This window comes from Molothrus aeneus, chromosome 12 (assembly GCF_037042795.1).
Source record: "Molothrus aeneus isolate 106 chromosome 12, BPBGC_Maene_1.0, whole genome shotgun sequence".
Lineage (NCBI taxonomy): Eukaryota > Metazoa > Chordata > Aves > Passeriformes > Icteridae > Molothrus > Molothrus aeneus.
In genome coordinates, this window is record NC_089657.1 from 7,399,375 (window position 1) to 7,417,052 (window position 17,678).

The 17,678-nt window shown below is 41.9% G+C and overlaps 1 protein-coding gene across 13 annotated transcripts in view; it reads left to right on the top strand.

Moving 5' to 3' along the window:
* CADPS (calcium dependent secretion activator) overlaps positions 1-17,678 on the top strand; it is a 204,146-nt gene that overhangs the window by 129,841 nt on the left and 56,627 nt on the right. For 4 of the 13 annotated variants that reach the window (XM_066558057.1, XM_066558058.1, XM_066558064.1 and 1 more), the window contains exons 14-18: positions 4,000-4,101; positions 4,929-4,992; positions 5,748-5,871; positions 8,266-8,334; positions 9,197-9,214. In XM_066558057.1, coding sequence (XP_066414154.1) covers positions 4,000-4,101; positions 4,929-4,992; positions 5,748-5,871; positions 8,266-8,334; positions 9,197-9,214 — 377 coding nt within the window. The remainder of the gene's footprint in view (positions 1-3,999; positions 4,102-4,928; positions 4,993-5,747; positions 5,872-8,265; positions 8,335-9,196; positions 9,215-17,678) is intronic. The other 9 variants (XM_066558063.1, XM_066558070.1, XM_066558067.1 and 6 more) reach the window with 3 other exon arrangements.

Genomic DNA, 17,678 nt, shown 5'->3' on the forward strand with positions numbered 1-17,678 from the left:
CACAAACCATCTAAGCTAAACAAGGACTATCATTTTTGCTGTTTAAATTGCAACCCTTTTTTTTAATTTCACCACCTGCTTTGTTGATGTTGTTGTTTTTGTGGTTTAAAACTTAAAAACATGGGGGGATTAGGAAAGTGGCATTTAAAACTTTTCATATGAAATATTTACTGTGGGAATTTACTAGTTTAGAGCCAACACAGTGAATCTGCAGCAGAAGGAGTGATCTGAAACTTGTTTACTTATAATTAAAAATCTCGCTAGTTATTTTTCTTGCCTTTTTTGCCCTTCTGCTTCCCTCTCTGCCCACAGCTTCTGCCGTACACCTCAAGCACCCAGGAGCAGGAGCTATAGAGAATTGGATGGAATTGTCTCCACACAGATGGGGACATTAATGTTGTTTGTCCAACTGAATTCATAGACCCAAACCCACTTCATCCCTCACGCATTCGTATATACCATGTACGTCCAAAACTTCTGTTCCACCCTTTTGCTCTCCTCTCACTTCTCATCACTGCTTCAGTGCAATAGTGATGTGGTTGTGGATTGTGCATGAGAACATCAGTTCCTGCAGCTTCGAGAGATGCTGCTCGCTGGTGGAGTTGATGCTTCTGTACATTAGATTTAGATCAAATAGCTAGTATCAAAGTTGAGCTGGAGACCTTTGCTGAAAACAAAATTGCCAATAAGCATGAGAATGAGCTGTGCAGCTTGAGCTTCTCCTGGGGATTTTTTTCAGCCCCATCAGCCATGTACCGAAATTGTCTAGAGCACAGAAGTGAATCTTAAATTACAGTGATGCTAAGCTATATACCCTTTGTGTTCTTGCAAAAGGGAAAATAAATATGTTCCCTCAGAAAGATTATATTTTCAAAGTATATTTGACTTGAATATTTAATTAGGTTTCAAAATTATCGAGCTAATAAATTAAGTGGAAGGCTTTGGGTAGTGTTTTTCCAGTTCTATCTATATCCTGCATTTGTCACTAATTAATGAGTTTCTAATGCTTCAGCTTCTGGGAAGATGAGCAACAAAGATTAACATAACTAGTAAATCCAAAGATGTGCAACTGGGTTATAGTATTTGAAATTTGACAAAAACATCGGAAGTATTATTATTTGTGACATGGCTCAAGATGGGGGATTGTGAGGAAAGCAAAGATGACAGAACTGGTGCTAACCACTGTGACAACAACTTGAAAAGCAGCCGACATGACATCTTTCCTATCATGCTGCCGAAAATGTCAACTTTGTGAAGGACAGTGAGAAAATGGTTTGCCGAAAATCTGAAAGGTAGATTCAAGAGATGCTCATCATGTCAGATGCAATATAGTCCACAGCTGGGTGAGAAAGGGAGTCCTTGCCATGATGATGGCTCTCGCTTGGCAGGCCCTTCCAGACATCCACACTGCTCCAAAAATGGCTACAGCTGACCTGTAGATTGTCTTAAGTTTGCATGAGATGTGAGAGTGGCTTGTGCTTACACCCAGCGTGGAGGGACTGGTGGCCAGAGCCACTGGGTTTGTGTCCTCCTGGCTCACAGGAAAGGGGAAGCCCAAAGGATTAGGCTTTCCTTGTGTGTGTGTGTTTGTGTGTGACTTAGGGGTTTGGTTGGCATCCCTTCAGATGTTGTGACTTGGGCAAAAGCCACATTCCAGAGGTTTTCTCTCCAGAGCCCACCCTTTGTCTTTGTGTGGGTCAATGATGCTTCCAGAGCTACCACTGCCTGGCAGGACACGCCTGATGCTGTCAGGTCAGCCTGTGCTGGATGTCCACATGAGATGTTATGTGGTGAGTGCTCTGAGTACAGTGAGAGGCTGAGATTCATGTGAGAGGGCTGTGACCCAGCCCAAGCTGTCAGATCCTGCCATTAAATCTCACCAGTTGAGGTTATTGACCTAGCAAAGGGTGAGACAATTTTCAGACCATTTCCAGTCCCACAGCAAATCACTGCCAGGGCAGGCAGCTTTTACTGCCTCGTTTGTCAGTGCTGATACAATTAACCCAGTGACACTCTGAGCTGTTGTGGGTACAGGGCAAGGACCAAATGCCAAAAGTCAAATGAGGGCTTCAACCCTGCACCTTAATGTATGGCATTTATTGTGGTCTGCCTTGAATTATCTCTCTCTGCCTAGGAGCAAACCAGGCGCTGTGAGGTGCACAGCATCACAAAAGGCATGGACATCTCTATCTGAATATTAAATATTTTATGGAACTTTGGAATAAATTATATTAAGCATGTTAAGACATTAATTTTTGTTCAATATCTAATTTGGGTTTTTTTGTGGCTTGCTCATTTTTTCAAAATAACTGGTACTAATTAGTTACTAATGAGACCAGATCCATACTTCCAAAATTGTTTATGAAATGTGTTCCCCAACTGAGACATTTTATCCAAGTTTCAGCCTAAATCTTTTTTTCCTGTTTTTTTCCTTAATACACAACTGAATTTGGCAAATAATCAAAGAAAGATTCTGATTAAATGCTGTTTAACTTTAAATACATGCCCTGGTATTCAAGTATTTTTCTGTGTCCATGCTGCAAGTTTTATTTAATGTATATTTAGCTTTAAAATTTTGCAGTAAATATCATCTACGGTTTGCAAGTTCCTCTTCCCAAATGTTTTAATGGTTTATTCACCTGTGTTGGAATATCAGAGTTCATATTTATGATATTAAGAGCTTAGTAAATGTAGGGTCGAGGAGAAGTGATTGCACAGATTTTATAGATTTTAATTTTTTTATAGATTTTTTTTTCTTTTTAAGTTTAGGGCCTTTGATTTTTTAAGAGGAAAATAAAGCCAACCAATTAACCCCTGACAGGAGGTTCATTAGAAGCTTTGTAATCCCTTGCCAAGTCTTTTGTAAAGCCAAACCAGTCTAGTACTGCGGATTTATGCAGCTTAAGCTGAACACTGGGGGAGGCCTTTAAGTAAGAACATTTGTTCAATTTTAAGATGTCTTACATTACCTCAAGATTGCCTGTGCCGGCAGAGTTGCCCAGGAGCACACAGATCCTGAGGCTTTGCTCCGCAGCGGTGGAAGCAGAGCCAATGATTGTGTGCCTGGCCGATCCCTTTGGTGGATGGGTGGATCAGACTCGCTCCCTCCTCTCGCCTGGGATGCTCTGCCATGTGGGTGTGGGGGAGAAGGAGGGGATTGGGTGTGTTGGCACCAGCAGAGGAACAGGACAGAAGAGCACAGGGATCAGGGCATTATCCAGCCCCCAGGAAGAGCCCCAGCAGGGACTGTCTGCACACTGTGCTCCGTGAAAGATGAGAAATACCCCAAGGCAGCAGGACCTGGGTGTCTCACAACACACTCCTGTGCACTCCTCAAATAGAGGGGCATCAAGTAGTCTGAGAAAATTTGAGATAAATTGCATAATGTGTTCGTTTTTATAATTTAAAATTAAACTACTGAAGAGGCATTGCATTTCCAATGCAAAATGCATGTCACTCTTCAGGCACATTTCAGCAGAATATATTGAAGATGGTTCACTTCAAGAAACCTCTATAATGGGGTGATTCAGCAGCTAGGAAAGAGTGCAGAATTTAATATTCTGTTTATATATATATGTCATTGATATTCTTTTATACTGTGAATTGTGTTAAATTAGCAGCTGAATCTTTCTGGAGAAATTCAGTCCCTATTTTATCAGCAACCAGCTCAATCCTGACACAAGAGCTGGCGTTGCACTCCCTGCATATACCTGTATTTCGAGGAAAATCTGCTTTTCCCAATTTCTTAAATAATGAAAATAAGGGGGTGGGGGGGTTGTCCACATCTAGATTATCAATGTGAGAGGGAAACTTGTTTATTTGTTTATTTTTGATACTTTGGCAGCAGTGCTGCTGCAGCCACCCCTCTGTCAGCATGGCACATCCTCTGTCCTGGGTCTCACAGTTGCTGAGGGTCCTTTTGGAAAGGACAGTGTGCTGTGGGATGAGGTCCCAGGGTGCTGAGGTGGAGTCTGAGTCATTGTGGCATTTCTCCTGCAGGCCTGACGGGATAGGAACTGTGACCGTGGACGAGAAAGAGCGCTTCGAAGAGATCAAGGAGCGGCTCCGGGTGCTGCTGGAGAATCAGATCACACATTTCAGGTAAAGGCACAGAGCCCAGGCTGAATGCGAGAAGAATGATTTCCTCACAGCTCCCTCCTATAAGCAGCAAAGCCAAAAGGCAGGTTTTGAATGCACACAGGAATTTTGCATAAGTGACACAGACCTACACAGGGCAGTGAAGCATGTTTATAGCTGGCGTGTGATTTTAAATATATATCCTTTAAAGGATATTTCAAACCATCTTGCTCCCATAAGCATGGTAAAGCTGTGGATTTTGTCTAAAATATAACAACAAAAAATCCCTTATCCTTATCCTCTTATTTCTCTCTTCCTCTCTGCTCAGTTATAACCCATTTACCTTCTCCCTAGTGTTGACAGGCAGGGCTTTCTGCAGGGACATCACAGTATGGAAAGATACCCCCCAAAAAAAGGATGAATGGCCCCCAGCACACTGATCAGGTCAGGCAGGCTGTGCACATTCACACAGATGGGTAATGTGCATTACCTACACCCTGGTGCATTGCCAGGTCTCCAGCTGGAAATAAATGTCCTTTCCATAGGGTCTTTTTTCCCCCCATTTTTAGAAGAAGATGGTATTATCTCTCCAAGGAGATCTAAAAACTCTCCAGGTAACACCCAGATTTAAGAAACTGCTAAAACTCTCAGCTTATTACTAACCCATATTCTCTTTTCTACCTTAGTCTACACCCACAAAGCCTTTCAGAAAGTTACCCTATAGAAAGACTGCTCATTCCAGGCAGAGACTAGAGAATTGCTTGGACAGACTTAGGAAAGCATCCTTATGGCTCAGGAAAGGCTTGTTCATGTGCATTTGGTCTAATGCTAAGATGATGTGCTTTTTCTAGGTATTGCTTCCCATTTGGCCGTCCAGAGGGTGCACTGAAAGCCACTCTGTCACTGCTGGAAAGGGTAAGCACAGAAACAGCAGAGAGTAATTAAAATGACCTATTGTCATGTATCCTTCCGTCTCAAAAAGCTTGAGGAGCTGTTGGCTTTGCATAAGACATGTAATTAATGATTTCTTACACTGAAATGTGGGGCTTAGGTGGGGTTGGTGTCTCCTGCCTCAGCTGAAAGGCAGGTGTGTAGCCTGACCACTAAAGGCACAATATTCTGTCTGTGTTGTCAGGTAAGGGTGGGGGGTCTGCCTGGCAAAGATCCACATCACAGACCTTTGGCAGCAATGCCTGGCTGCTGCCTGGTGAAATTCCCATCTTGAGGCAGACTTGCTCCCTCTGGATGTATAAAACCTGCTCGCCATGATCCTCCTCCCCATCCCCACTCCAACATCCTTCCCACCTCTGCTAACCTACAGTGTGGCCAAGTCCAGATCCAAACCCAAGTCAGTCAGTAGAGCCTGGAAAGGGCAAAACATTGTTTGGCACTGGGCAAGTTGTGATAGATCTTAATGTCATACCCTAAAAAATCATCACAGACTTCAGCCCCTTTATTCCCCTTCTGTATTTACACTTCAGGGTGTAAATACAGAAGGGGAATAATACAGTCCCACATCTTAGGCTGGCCAAGGTGACCTTGTAGTGAGTCCTGTGATTGTACACATGCCCTGAGAGCCACACAGCACTAGCATAGGAATGGATGTTTGTGCTGGGCTTGGAGAAAAGCAGTTCTGTGTGCCACAACAAATCAGATTTTCTTGTGTCAAGGTTCTGATGAAAGACATAGTTACTCCGGTCCCTCAAGAGGAGGTAAAAACAGTCATCCGTAAATGCTTGGAGCAAGCAGCTCTAGTCAATTATACTCGACTATCAGAGTATGCCAAAATTGAAGGTAAGGCTCTTTCTTTCTGAAATTAAAATTTTTCTTATCTTTCTAGGTGGCAACTTAGGTGGCTGGGAGCTCTTTAAAAAAAGCTCATTTGCTATTTACTCTCTTGTCGGTAAAGCTGTTGATTCAGAATCTTTTCAGTGGTGTTGGCTTCGGAAGCAGTTAAGAATGGAAGCTATGCAAATCATTTCTTTTTCTGGAAAGGAGAGAGGAAACAGTTAAAAAGAACTGTAGCTTTTTTTTCCTTTGATCATTAGTGCATTTGGCCAGTGGTGTAGTATTCAGACTCACGTCGTGGTTTTAAAAAACAAATTGAAAAATACTTGGGATGTCATCTTTACAGCTGAAGGTATACTGCAGCTAATTGCTTGTGACACTTCAGGAGACAAATGAAAAATAAAAAGCTGAAAAACTGTTTAATCTATGTTTAATCATTTGTAGCCAATTTAAAATGTCTTTTTTTCTGGGTGTGTTTCATTGTCTTAGCAGTTTGCATTGCAGTCATTGATCAGTGATCCCATACTTGCATCGGATTTCTTTCTTGTCACTCTGAATCTGGCAAAGCTGATATTTTTGACCTTTTAAGTTATGGGAGAATAATAACCAGTGACCAGAGACACATGTAGCCATCAAAAAGACATTTTAAAGTTTGCTGGAGGATATGTGTTACTGAAGCTCTATGATTCAGTCGTTCTTTATATGTTATCAGTTTATGTTGGTACCTTGTTGGCTGCTGTTCCCGACTTCAAACTCCCACCCAACTTTTTCCAAGTTCCCAATTAATTAAATCTGTGTGTTCCAGATGAATGGTATGTTCTGCTCTAGACTCTGGGTTTCTGTCATGTGTGGTGTGAAGCTTTCCCACAGCCAAGATTATTGTTGTATGCCTATAGGACAATATTGAGAGGAGAAAAAAAAAATCCCAAACTAAAACTCCCTCTGATTTGTTCTTCGTTCTTGTTTACATGAAAAATTGGGTTGTTATTATATGGCAAATTGTCCAGGTTCTGTACATGACATGTCCTCTCTTTTTCCATTTTTTTTCTGTCTAATGATGCAAATTGTGTACCAGTGGTAATGAATTCATTGTTATGCATCCAGTGAGAAACACTTAAGAATTGGGCACTAAAAGGATGTTTATCAACTCTTGACTTGGTAATGAGTGACAAAAATAGAGAAGGAACGAAGGTTTCATAAGCACTGTATTATCAGACAATTTATCGAAGTACTCAACTTCAGAGGATACTTTAATTGGTGTATTCTGTAAAATGCAATGTTTAAATATACTTGACAAGGATGGAGAAGGATTGAGAATCAAAAACAGCTTTTCTGTTGATGGATGCTTCTACCCAGGGCTGGCTCCCTTAGGTTCTCTGTATAAATATCACTAACTCGTTGGTAAGATTTGCTCTCTTCTTTCAGATAAATCTATGCAAAAACAAACTTTATGATCTGTAAGTAAAAATGCATTCATTTCCAAAGTAGAACAGTTAGTGTGTATTTTTCCTTTTGTGCCTCAATTCTTCTTGGTTGTGTTAATTATCTGCCCTCTCTTTTTGCACTGTGACTTTTAGGTCTGGGAATACTTTGAAGCAACAAACCTATTTTTTTCCAGCTGCCTTTTCAGAGAAATAGTTCATTCCACACTATCTGCTCTCTTCTGCTTTTCTCCTCCTTTATCTGTGATTGGCCACAGCCACTTTTTGATGCTATTTCTACAAAAGTGGTTGTAACACCAATTTCCAAGCATGCTGGGATTGTTAATTTGAACAACCCAACATCCGCCAGCTGCATGCATCAGGTTTTCTCTCATGAGCATAGTCCACTGCATATTCAAATACTTCCTTAGAAGAGCAAATGACAAGTTTACCTTGGTGAAACACATTCCTGTTCACTGGACATGGCTTTGAAATCTTGCTTTTGAATGACATTTGAATAGCCACGTGTAAGGCACTTTTGTCAGAATTGCAGAACCAAATCAGTGGCAGCAGTGCTTAAGGCTATGCTTATGAAGAAATACCTGTGAAAGCCTTAGATACTGAAGGCTGAAATCCTTAGTATCTTGGAGCCTTAAACCAATGAAAATCTATTTCCCTCTATTCATGATGTTTTGATCATTATATTCTTGCAAACAGTTCAGAGCAAACCTCTAGAGTCATGGTCACAGCCTCTCTTGTGACTCATGGGCATGCTGAATGGTTAATCCAGTAGATCTCAAATTTTAACCCTCCTTTTTATTTTTCTTTCTTTTTTATTTTCTTCTTTTTATCCTGTGTGTATCCCAAAATACTCTGTGGCTTTCCTTTTAACCTGATATGAAGTTTTCCTCTGACCTATAGCCTGTAACCTCTTTACCTCTGACCTAAGCCTCTTGCATGCCCAAATCCTCTTTTATAGGGAAAAAGAGAGAAATGTATGAGCATCCTGTCTTCTGCTTGGCCTCTCAAGTGATGGATTTAACCATTCGTGAGTACCTACCACCCTCCTCTCCATGCTGTCCTCACTTTCTCTGTTCTCATTGCCTCAAGAAAGTCCAGATCCAAACCAACTCACTCTCCTTGCTTCAAGTCTTTTAGCATTGGCTTGTCTGTTGCTTCTGTCTGTGAAACCCAGTGTGAGAAGTCCAGTCACTTTCTATCAGCCTAAACCAGGTTAGACAATTAACCCATCTGTTTGTGACAAACTCAGACTGTCTGTAAGTTTTTTCAGTTCTTCTTTATGTCCGTGACCTGAATGCATTTTTACTTTGCTTCTGTGTAACCCCAGTTTGTAAAGTGCTTGTCACTGGTACACAATCAAAAGGTAGCAGCTACATTGTGGAGAAGTGAGCTAGAGGTCAGATAAAGGACACTTGGAAAAAGCCATCCCTTTGCCTGCGTATGAAATCTTTACCCAATCCTGTGTATAAGATGGTGTAAGGCTGTCCTTTCTCTGTACATCAGATCTTAATGTCTCCTGTCTGTTAGCTCTCAGCGAAAGGATGCACTCTACTTGCTCTCCTCCTCGATTTTTTTACTACTTACTCCTTTGCACCGAGCTCTGGAGGGGACACCCCGACCCTGCTGTCACTCGGAGACCCCCTCTGTGTCCTCAGAGCTCTCCCTCTCTGGTTTTCTATTTGTGCAGCGTTTTCTCTCCATGAAAGGAGCTTCCTTTGGTAACCCCACGCTCGGGGGGGCGGGGGGCGAGACGGGGCGACTTTTCTTTTTTTCAAATGTCATATATCACGCATAACTGGGGGGCTGTGCGGTCCACTTGCTCATTAATCCTGCATATCTGTTCTTGTTTCTCTCTTTTCTCTCCTTGTTGCTTTCTCTCTTTCATATAGAGAATCAAAAGGACGCAGGTGAACAATTGTATATGCATTATAAATTGTTAGGACTGTTGAGTTATATTTATTTTGTTTTCTATTTTCATAGCTCCTTAAGATATGTACTCCTTCAGGCTGAAAATGGAGATGCATTGATACTTAAGGAGTTAATTTGTGCTGTCTACATAATCTCCTTTTCCTCCTTTCATAGAATAGAGTGTAGATTAAAAATACCCTGTAGAGATGTAGTGCCTTCTTAGGAGACAGTTGTAGAGGAGAATCTAGTCTTTGTAAAGAGAAGGTTTCTTGTTTTTCAAAAGAACTGCAGCTCATTTTGGGTGAAAAAATATTGGTGATTTGGCCATTAATCTTCCACACCTAACAAGCACATTTATAAGTAAACTAACGTTCATTTTTGGTTTTCATACCTTCTGTTTTCTGCCCTGATGGGAGGACTGGGTTTTTCTTTATTTCTTTATTTCTATTTATTTGTTAATGTGTAACAAACAATCTGGTGGGACAGAAGTCATGTTTGTCTCTTGTTTATAACCTGTGGTGACATGTAACAAGGCAAAGGCTCAGCTCAAGTGCACATCTCTGCAAAAGGGATGGTGGAGCTCTGCAGCCCCTCTTCTCGTTTCTGTTGTATCCCAGAGTCCTAGTTCCAAAGTCCTTGAAACTTGAACTGTTCATTTCTTTTTGTGAGTAGATTGTTCTGTTTTGTGGGGAAAAAAGAAAGGGTCTGGTTGATTTCAGCTCTGTTTGCACAGGGAAATTGCTTTAGAAGAGCAGTACAAGAGGCTGGGCCAGGTTCTGGCTTCTCCAGACCTCCGCAGCTCAAATTTGGCCCATAATCTATTGCCTCATAGTAAAATGAATTGCAAATAACAAGCAATATTTAGAAAATGCAGACTAGTTTTTTCTTACATTTATGAAAGGTGCAAATAAACTAAAGTAAATAGAACAGTCCCAATTATTACCATTAACTGTAAAAATTAGAGTGAGCACAGGCTGTTGTGCATTAAGCACAATAACTGCATGGAGCATCGTGCTTGCTGCAACAACCTGTCACGTGCCTGCAGTTTAGAAGTTCAGAATGATATTCCTATGGCCCAGCTTGGTTAAAAATAACCTGTTTCTTCCCAATGCTTGGAGCAAGTGAAAGGGCACAGGGAGTTGTGACACCACTGCTTTCTGCCCACGAATCTCCCTTGGTTTTAAATAAAAAATTTTCAGGCAAGGTCAGCAGGACTCACTTGAAACTGGTTCCTCAGCTTAAGTGGAGTCAAAAGTGTCTGGGGTTTGGCCTGACTTTTTTATTTTGCCAGAAGCAAGAATAAAAATAATACCCTGAAAACAACTTCTTAAAAACACACAAGTGCTACCCTTTAGTTCTCCTTTCTCCTGAGAAATGTGTAATCTCTTGCCTTGCATTAAAATATTGAAATAGAACATTAAACAGGGAATTGTGCTAAAAGAATTTAAAATAAAATACTTTAATTATTAATCAGACAAAGCTACAAACACTCAGATTAATAATTGTAACCTTTTAATAAGTGTTTGTTTATGTAGGTCAGAAATACATAATTATTTAGAAAAGAATATCTTCCCCATCCCTTCTGCACAGGGATCCCATGAGCACAAGTGCCACTTTGCACTGCTGGAGTTGGGTACAGGCAGCTTCAGAGGTGGTGCCCACCAAGGCAGAGTTGTCAGTTTCACAATTGCTTCTGTTTGGTGTAAGACTCAGGGGGAGGTTCAGTTTTCAGGCTGAGTAATTCTCATTTTGCAATTTAGGTTTGGTCTCTGGAAGGAGAGGTTTCTTGTGGTAGTGCTGAGTTGGTGCACAGAGATGAGCAGTGAAGGAGACAGATCTCACCTCAGTGCTTAGTGCCAGGGTGTGGGTGGCAGAGCAGTGGAACATCTCATGGAAAGTAGCTGCAGAGCAGAGGGACCTGCTGAAGTCCTATTGCTCTGTCCCCAAGGCAAATTGAGCTATCCAAAAATACCAGGTTTTCGCTTGTTCAGCAGCAGCTCCATCCCCTGTGCAGGGAAGGAGTCTCCCAGGGCACCACACCTCACTGTGCTGCAGGGCTGGCACACTCTGTCCTCCCTGGGTGGGCTCCTGGGCAAGCTCAGCCTCACTTGAAAACACAGCCAGTGGTGATGCCAGGTGGCTGTGAAGCTGGAACCCGCTCAGTTCAGGGGTCAGTGCTGCCCATGGGGCACTGAGGGGCAGCTGCAGTGCCTGTACAGAGGCAGACATCTCTCAGGTGCCTGTGTCAGGCTGGGGACCTGGGTGCACCCATAGGAGAGGGACCGAGCAGGGCAGCTTGGGCTGCACCAGCCTGAGCTGGCAGCAGCCAAGGAGCATCTTGGTGGTACACTGGCCCCAGCAGGCGTGGCAGGCGTCCTGCACCGAGGCAGTGGGTGCAGGAGAGCTTGGTTTCAGACTAGAGCAGCACAGCAGGTTGTTAAGGAGCAGTGGCATTTTCCAAGGCAGTCGTACTGGCCCTTGTCACAGCCCCATGCTCACTTTACGTCACTCGCCTTCCGTGTTTCTGGATCTCATCCTGGGAAGCTCTGTGCACATATCTGGAACTCCTCAGCTGAGGAGCTCAGCTGCCTGTCAATTGACCAGGTCCGAGGCAAGGAGAGGTCCTGTGTGATCTGTCAGCCCAACCCCTGTTAGCCAATCACTCCAGAATTTGTGATAAATCACAAAGGTTAAAAAGTAAAAAAAAAAATTACATTGTTTGAGTAAATAAAAATGTAAAATAGATGAAAATATCAGTCTTTGTGTGGAGGAGTAGAGGCTGAAGTCATTAATAAATCCTATACTTTCACTCAGGCATGACTATAACCTGTATCTATGTGTGTTGAAATGCTGCTTTGTTTCATTCCTTGAAGTGGCATTGGGCTGTACTTAACAAAGAATCGTTACGCAGCTTTCAAGATTTCCTCTTGACTTTTCAAAGGCAGTGTCTAAAGCAGTACAAAGTTATTGCAAGAGCTTCAGAAATTCAGAGATCTGCATTCTAACATTTTCCTTCCATGAGTCTCCCACCAACTGCGGGAGCAACTTGATGCCTGGGGCATGAGACAGAATTCAGATAGGCACAAATTCTTCCCTAGGCTCAATAATCATTAGAAAATCAGGAGAGCAGTTCTCTCTTCAGTATATTGAGGTTTTGAGGTGAATTGGCATCTCTTTCTAAATTAAAAAAAAAAGTCTATGATTTTTTTCTTTCCTTTAAAATAAAATATCTTATTTTGAGAGAAAAAATACCATTACTGAAATCCCTTTCAGATACATGCAAATTAACTTCATGAGTATAATAAAAGGCTGCCCTGCCTTGTCCTTGGGCTAAGTTCATTATGCTTTATAGTTATCTTGAAAACAGCAGTTTTTTGTATCATTTTGATTATTGGCTCACAAATGAATGCACATATAACACTTGGATGCTAAAGCCCTTGGCAAGGGTCATATATTTTTAATTATTATAAGGAAATCATTGAATCAGTGGCTACTCTTCTAAAAAATATGAAAAGTCAATAATACTCTTCTCCTGCTGCAAATGTAATTCTTATTGTTGCTGATGATTTAGTAACCCATATAGCAGAAATCACAGTGCTGAGGTAGAAATACGTAGTTTGAAAATTTTCCAGTATGTAAAGAGCCACACACAATGAATTGTGTGCAATATCTATACCAATGTAGCACAGATTTATCAATATACCTGTTATTGCAGGCTGAAGATCATTGCAAGCACAAACCCTGAATTTTTCAAGTAATTTGAGCTTCTGCAAGTATTTTACGTGCCAGTATCATACAGAAGCATAAAAACCTTTAGAAGAGTTTGTCCAGGAAAGCACTTTGTCAGGCAGTAAGAATTTGCTCCTGGCTCTGATTTCAGTGATGAAGGTGTTTAAATCTTACTCATCTAACACACATGAGCAGCAAGTACAAGAGAATTTCTAATACTCAACTGGCTGTAGTGAGGGATCAGAGAGGAAAAGGACAGGGAAAAAAGAAAAGCCAAAGTGAAACAAAACCTGCCGCACACTGCAGCTGATCACGAGCAAGTGCCATAAAACCCATCCAGCCTCACACATCTCCCTTGCTCTGAGTGGGAGCTGAGCCATCCCTGAAAGGGACCTCACATGTCACCTCTGAGACCTGGACCTGGAGAAGGGTGTGAGCTCTAGTGCCTCATAGTGCATGGCTGTCACAACCCCATTTCTCTTTAAATTTACAGAGGAAATTAATCCTTTTCCTTAGCCAGACCTTAATCTTTTAAATTTTCACGCAATAAAGAGACAACAAAGAAAAGCATGAGGTGGGGCTCATGGCTGTTCAGTGCCCACAGGAACAGAGAGAACTCTTCCCCTCCTTCACCTCCAGGTGGTTCTGCAGCCGTCATGCAAGAGCCTTGAATTTGGGTCTGAAAAACTAAAATGTGTGAAAAGAGCTGAATATTTGTGCAGATTGGGCCAGATCAGAATTATATCAAGAGTTTGTTGCTTAGCCTGCTCCAGTGCCTTGTGGGAGCTTGTTTCCAAGAGGGGTGGTGGGGGGATGCCAGGAGCAGGGTAAGGTGCTGGAGGGGTCTCTCACAGGCCCCCCAGAGAAGTGAGAGCCACCCTGGGGCACTGTGCTGACAACTGCACAGCGGGAGCCTCCTCCAAGCTGTTCTGTACGCGCTGCACCATCGACTCGTGAAGATGCTGCTGCATCTCTTGCCTTTTCCTCCTCCTCTTTCTCTATTAATGACTTTTCCCTAGGACAGAAAACACTTGTGCTAATCAGGCCCGTTCAACACTCTGGAGTCTGGATGTCTGTGAAGCCTAGGAGCTATTTTTGGATGGGTAGCTGTTAGGGATGCAGGGGCTGGACTCCACATTTAAGGATGCTTGAGGGCTGCAGTGCTGACGTGTGCAATGGGGTGAAACTCAGATTCCTTTCACCTTGGCTTTGGCACTCTTAGGAAGAGCTCTCTCTCTTTGACACCCCCAACTTTGCCACCCAACAGACTCCCCTGGGTGGTGAGGAGTTCCCACCCTGTAGTTGTCAGATATGGGTGGGAGAAGATGTGCAATTCCCTCTCCCCACCATCCCTTCCCATCCAGAGACCTTGGCACAAACTGCTCTCCATAGCAATGGGCAGTAAAATACTCTTCCTACATTTGCATATCAAACTCAGGAGCAATCAGTGAGTAGCCAAATTGAATTCTTGCTCATGTTTTAAAGCAGAGTGAAAGTCATTAGGCCAATGCCCAGAAAAGCAGTTATTTTTGTCACTTGAGGCTGAGAGGTTTGTTTCTGGGGACAAAGTCACCCTTGGTAAATGTTGAACAAAGATCAGGATTACTCCAGAGATGAATGAATAGATTTGCTTTTCCTGTTGTAAGAAAACAAGGAAAAGAAAGAAAGAAAGACAGTAGCTTGAATCTGAGAGTCTGAATTAATCATTATACAGCTTAAAAGACTAAAAATGTGTGTGTGTGAGTGTGTGTGTGTGTGTGTGTGCATGTGTGTGCATTGTGTGTGGTTTTATGTATGTATGTGTGTATGTATGTGTGTATGTGTGTATGTATGTGTGTATGTGTATCTATCCCTGTGTATGGAGAGGGGCACCAACCTAACTCACATTCCTTAATGGTTTACTCGAATATTCTTTATTATACTTTGATAAGTGTTGTAGTTCTGTGAGAAATAAAAGCAATCAGAAATCTCCTTTACACAAGCCAACTGATTGTTTTTCCCCCACTGGAAAATGCAAGCAAAATGGCAAGGACTTTTGGCAATAGAATGTCCAGATAAATATGCCAGAATCCTTGCAAATGGCATGATTAAAAATAGTCACAATGCTGCTAAAAACTGTTATTAAAAGGAATAGAAACTATTGTGTTAATATATTCACAACATATAATTTATTCTCTGGGTGTATGTAAAAGGAAAGGCTATTTTCTTTGAATTTTTCCTATGCTGATATTGTAAACTATATGACAGATGGGTCAAGTCCTGATTGCAGTATTCTAACATTTGGAATAGCAAGTAACATATTTGATAGAGCTGGCAAGTTTTTATATATGATTCAACCCAGAATATAAAAGCCACTAGAATTCCAAGTTGAAAATAATTAAATGAGCTGGAAACGATCAGGAACCACACATTTTTAAGTGACAGATTTTTTTACATGTTTAAATTGCACAAGAATATTTTATAGCTCCCTTTAACCAACAGTGACGTTTAATTCTAAAATGTGTAATTGATATTTGCAAAGCAATTAATTCCTATGGCTCATTATTCTATTGCTAAACGTGCCTAAGCACTGGGGAGCTGACTTCAAGTTGTGTTTTTTAGTTCACCTTTTCTGAATTCCAGAGTTTTAACTGAATTAACCCATCTCAGTCTCCTGGTGTGACTGCACTAAGTGTGGTTTCATACTTGCATTGAATTTTTAGCTTTCTGATTGCACGGTGCTGTAGGATGTTTGAATCTGCTGACTTCTAGAATACGTGTTGTCAGATGGTGTCATTACCGTGTAATGCCCCAAATACCGATAAGCAAAAACCCAGCAGCTTATTCCATTTGTATTTGATCATTTCTGCTTATGTTCCTTTTGAAATTTCCATCTCTTTTGTCACTGTTTATGAAGTCATTTGTCTCTTTACTTTTGGCGTCTCTCTCTCCGTCACGCACCACCAGCCCGTCCGCCCAAGCCGAAGCCGCCGGCTGGGCCACCATCATCTCCTCAAACGCAGACTAACATGATAGATCATATGCTCAAAGGCATGGCCAAACAGCCGCCAAGTACTGTAATAGTCTTCCTTTCTTTTATTCAGTGGTTTCCTAGTCTAGCAGCCGCTCGTGTAGCAGTAGAAAGCTAGTCCTCATGTGCAGCTTGATACATACAAAACACCTAGCGCGACGTGGTAGGCTTTAGAGATTTAGAGGTAGCATTTATTTCAAAATGTCCACATTTTTTTGTCTAGCAATGTCTGACATATGCAACATTTTCAAATATCAACGTCAGCACAAAATAACATTGTTGTTGCATAACATTTTGCATGGAAACTATAAATATGTATGAGCTTTACATGATGTTGGATGAAATGTTTGATAAGTATATCGTATACGTTTCATGTAACTGTCAGTGCTCCAGCTATCTTAGCAGAATATTCTGATGTATAGTAACTTAACCAGGGAAATATTTAAAATAAGAAGGAAAAAAATTAAGATTGACATCTGCTGGCTGCCAAAGTTATATAAGCATCAATATTTTCTTTAAAGACAGCATCTTTGAGCAGTTGTTCTTATTAACACTTTTGTCTTTTAGTTATATTTGAGAGCAGATCAATGTTGCAAATGAGAATGGGCCTGATGCTGCACTGATCAATGGAAAAGCTTCTCCTTGGCTTTGGAGGTGCAGAAACAACCAGATCTTACTGAGGGACCCGTCTTTGGGCTTCTTTTGCAAAAGGAAGTGGTTTCTACTTCTTGTAGCCATTGAGGTGCTGGACAGTGTAGGACCAAGACTGAGAAGTTAACCAGGAGCTTTCCAATTTCAGTATTTGCTCAGTAAATTATATTAAAGGGAACCTTGATTTTTTTTCTTTTGTATGTTTCCAATGATACAACAAACATCAGCAAAACTGGAGGAGAAATGCCCAAGGCCCTTATCTGTGCCATAAATCAGTAAAACTGTACAGTTCATTTGCATGGTGCTTTACCATCCCTCAGCCAAGCTGAACCCCTACAGGGCCAGACTCCAGCTTGCTGAGCTCCTCCAAAAACCAGCCACATTTGGGACTGTCCTGAAACATATGGAACTGTGTAACCTGTAAACAGGTATTCAGAGAAAACTAGGGGCTGGCAAGATTTTGAGGGGGAGAATGAAGTCCTGTAAGCTCCCTGAGCCTTCAGCAAGGCAGGGATTTCTCCCTGGGTGACCCAGTCAAGCAGAACGGGCCACCTTGTGCAATCTCAAGCTTCTGCCCCACCAGTAAGACCAAACACTAGGAAAAAACCAGGGTGTGTGGAAGGCTGGAGCGAGATGCCCTGTGAATACTTGGCCTGTTGGCATATGGATCCCAAGGAGGCAGGTCTCCCACTCCATTCCTGCTCCAAACAACCATCACAGGGAGAGTTTGCACACCCCTGGGCTGTGAGCTGCCCTTTGATACCATGGAGAGGCCAAAATACCGATGGATGCAGAGGTATGGACTGGCTGTGTAGTGAAATGCCTCTCTTTGCCCTTGCTGCTCAGGAGAGCTGGGACAGGTAGCTGGGTCTGAGCCAGAGAGACATGTCTGTGGTCAGCTCTCTGGAAGCTGTCCTTCAGGGAAATTGTGGCTATTTTCTTTTCCTCTACATTATTTCTAATGAAATGCTCTAAATGTTCCGTATTGTTAGCACCTCATATTTTTAATATGTTATTAATAATATAAATTACCTGGAAGAACATAATATAATAATTTTTTAGAGTTTTCAGAA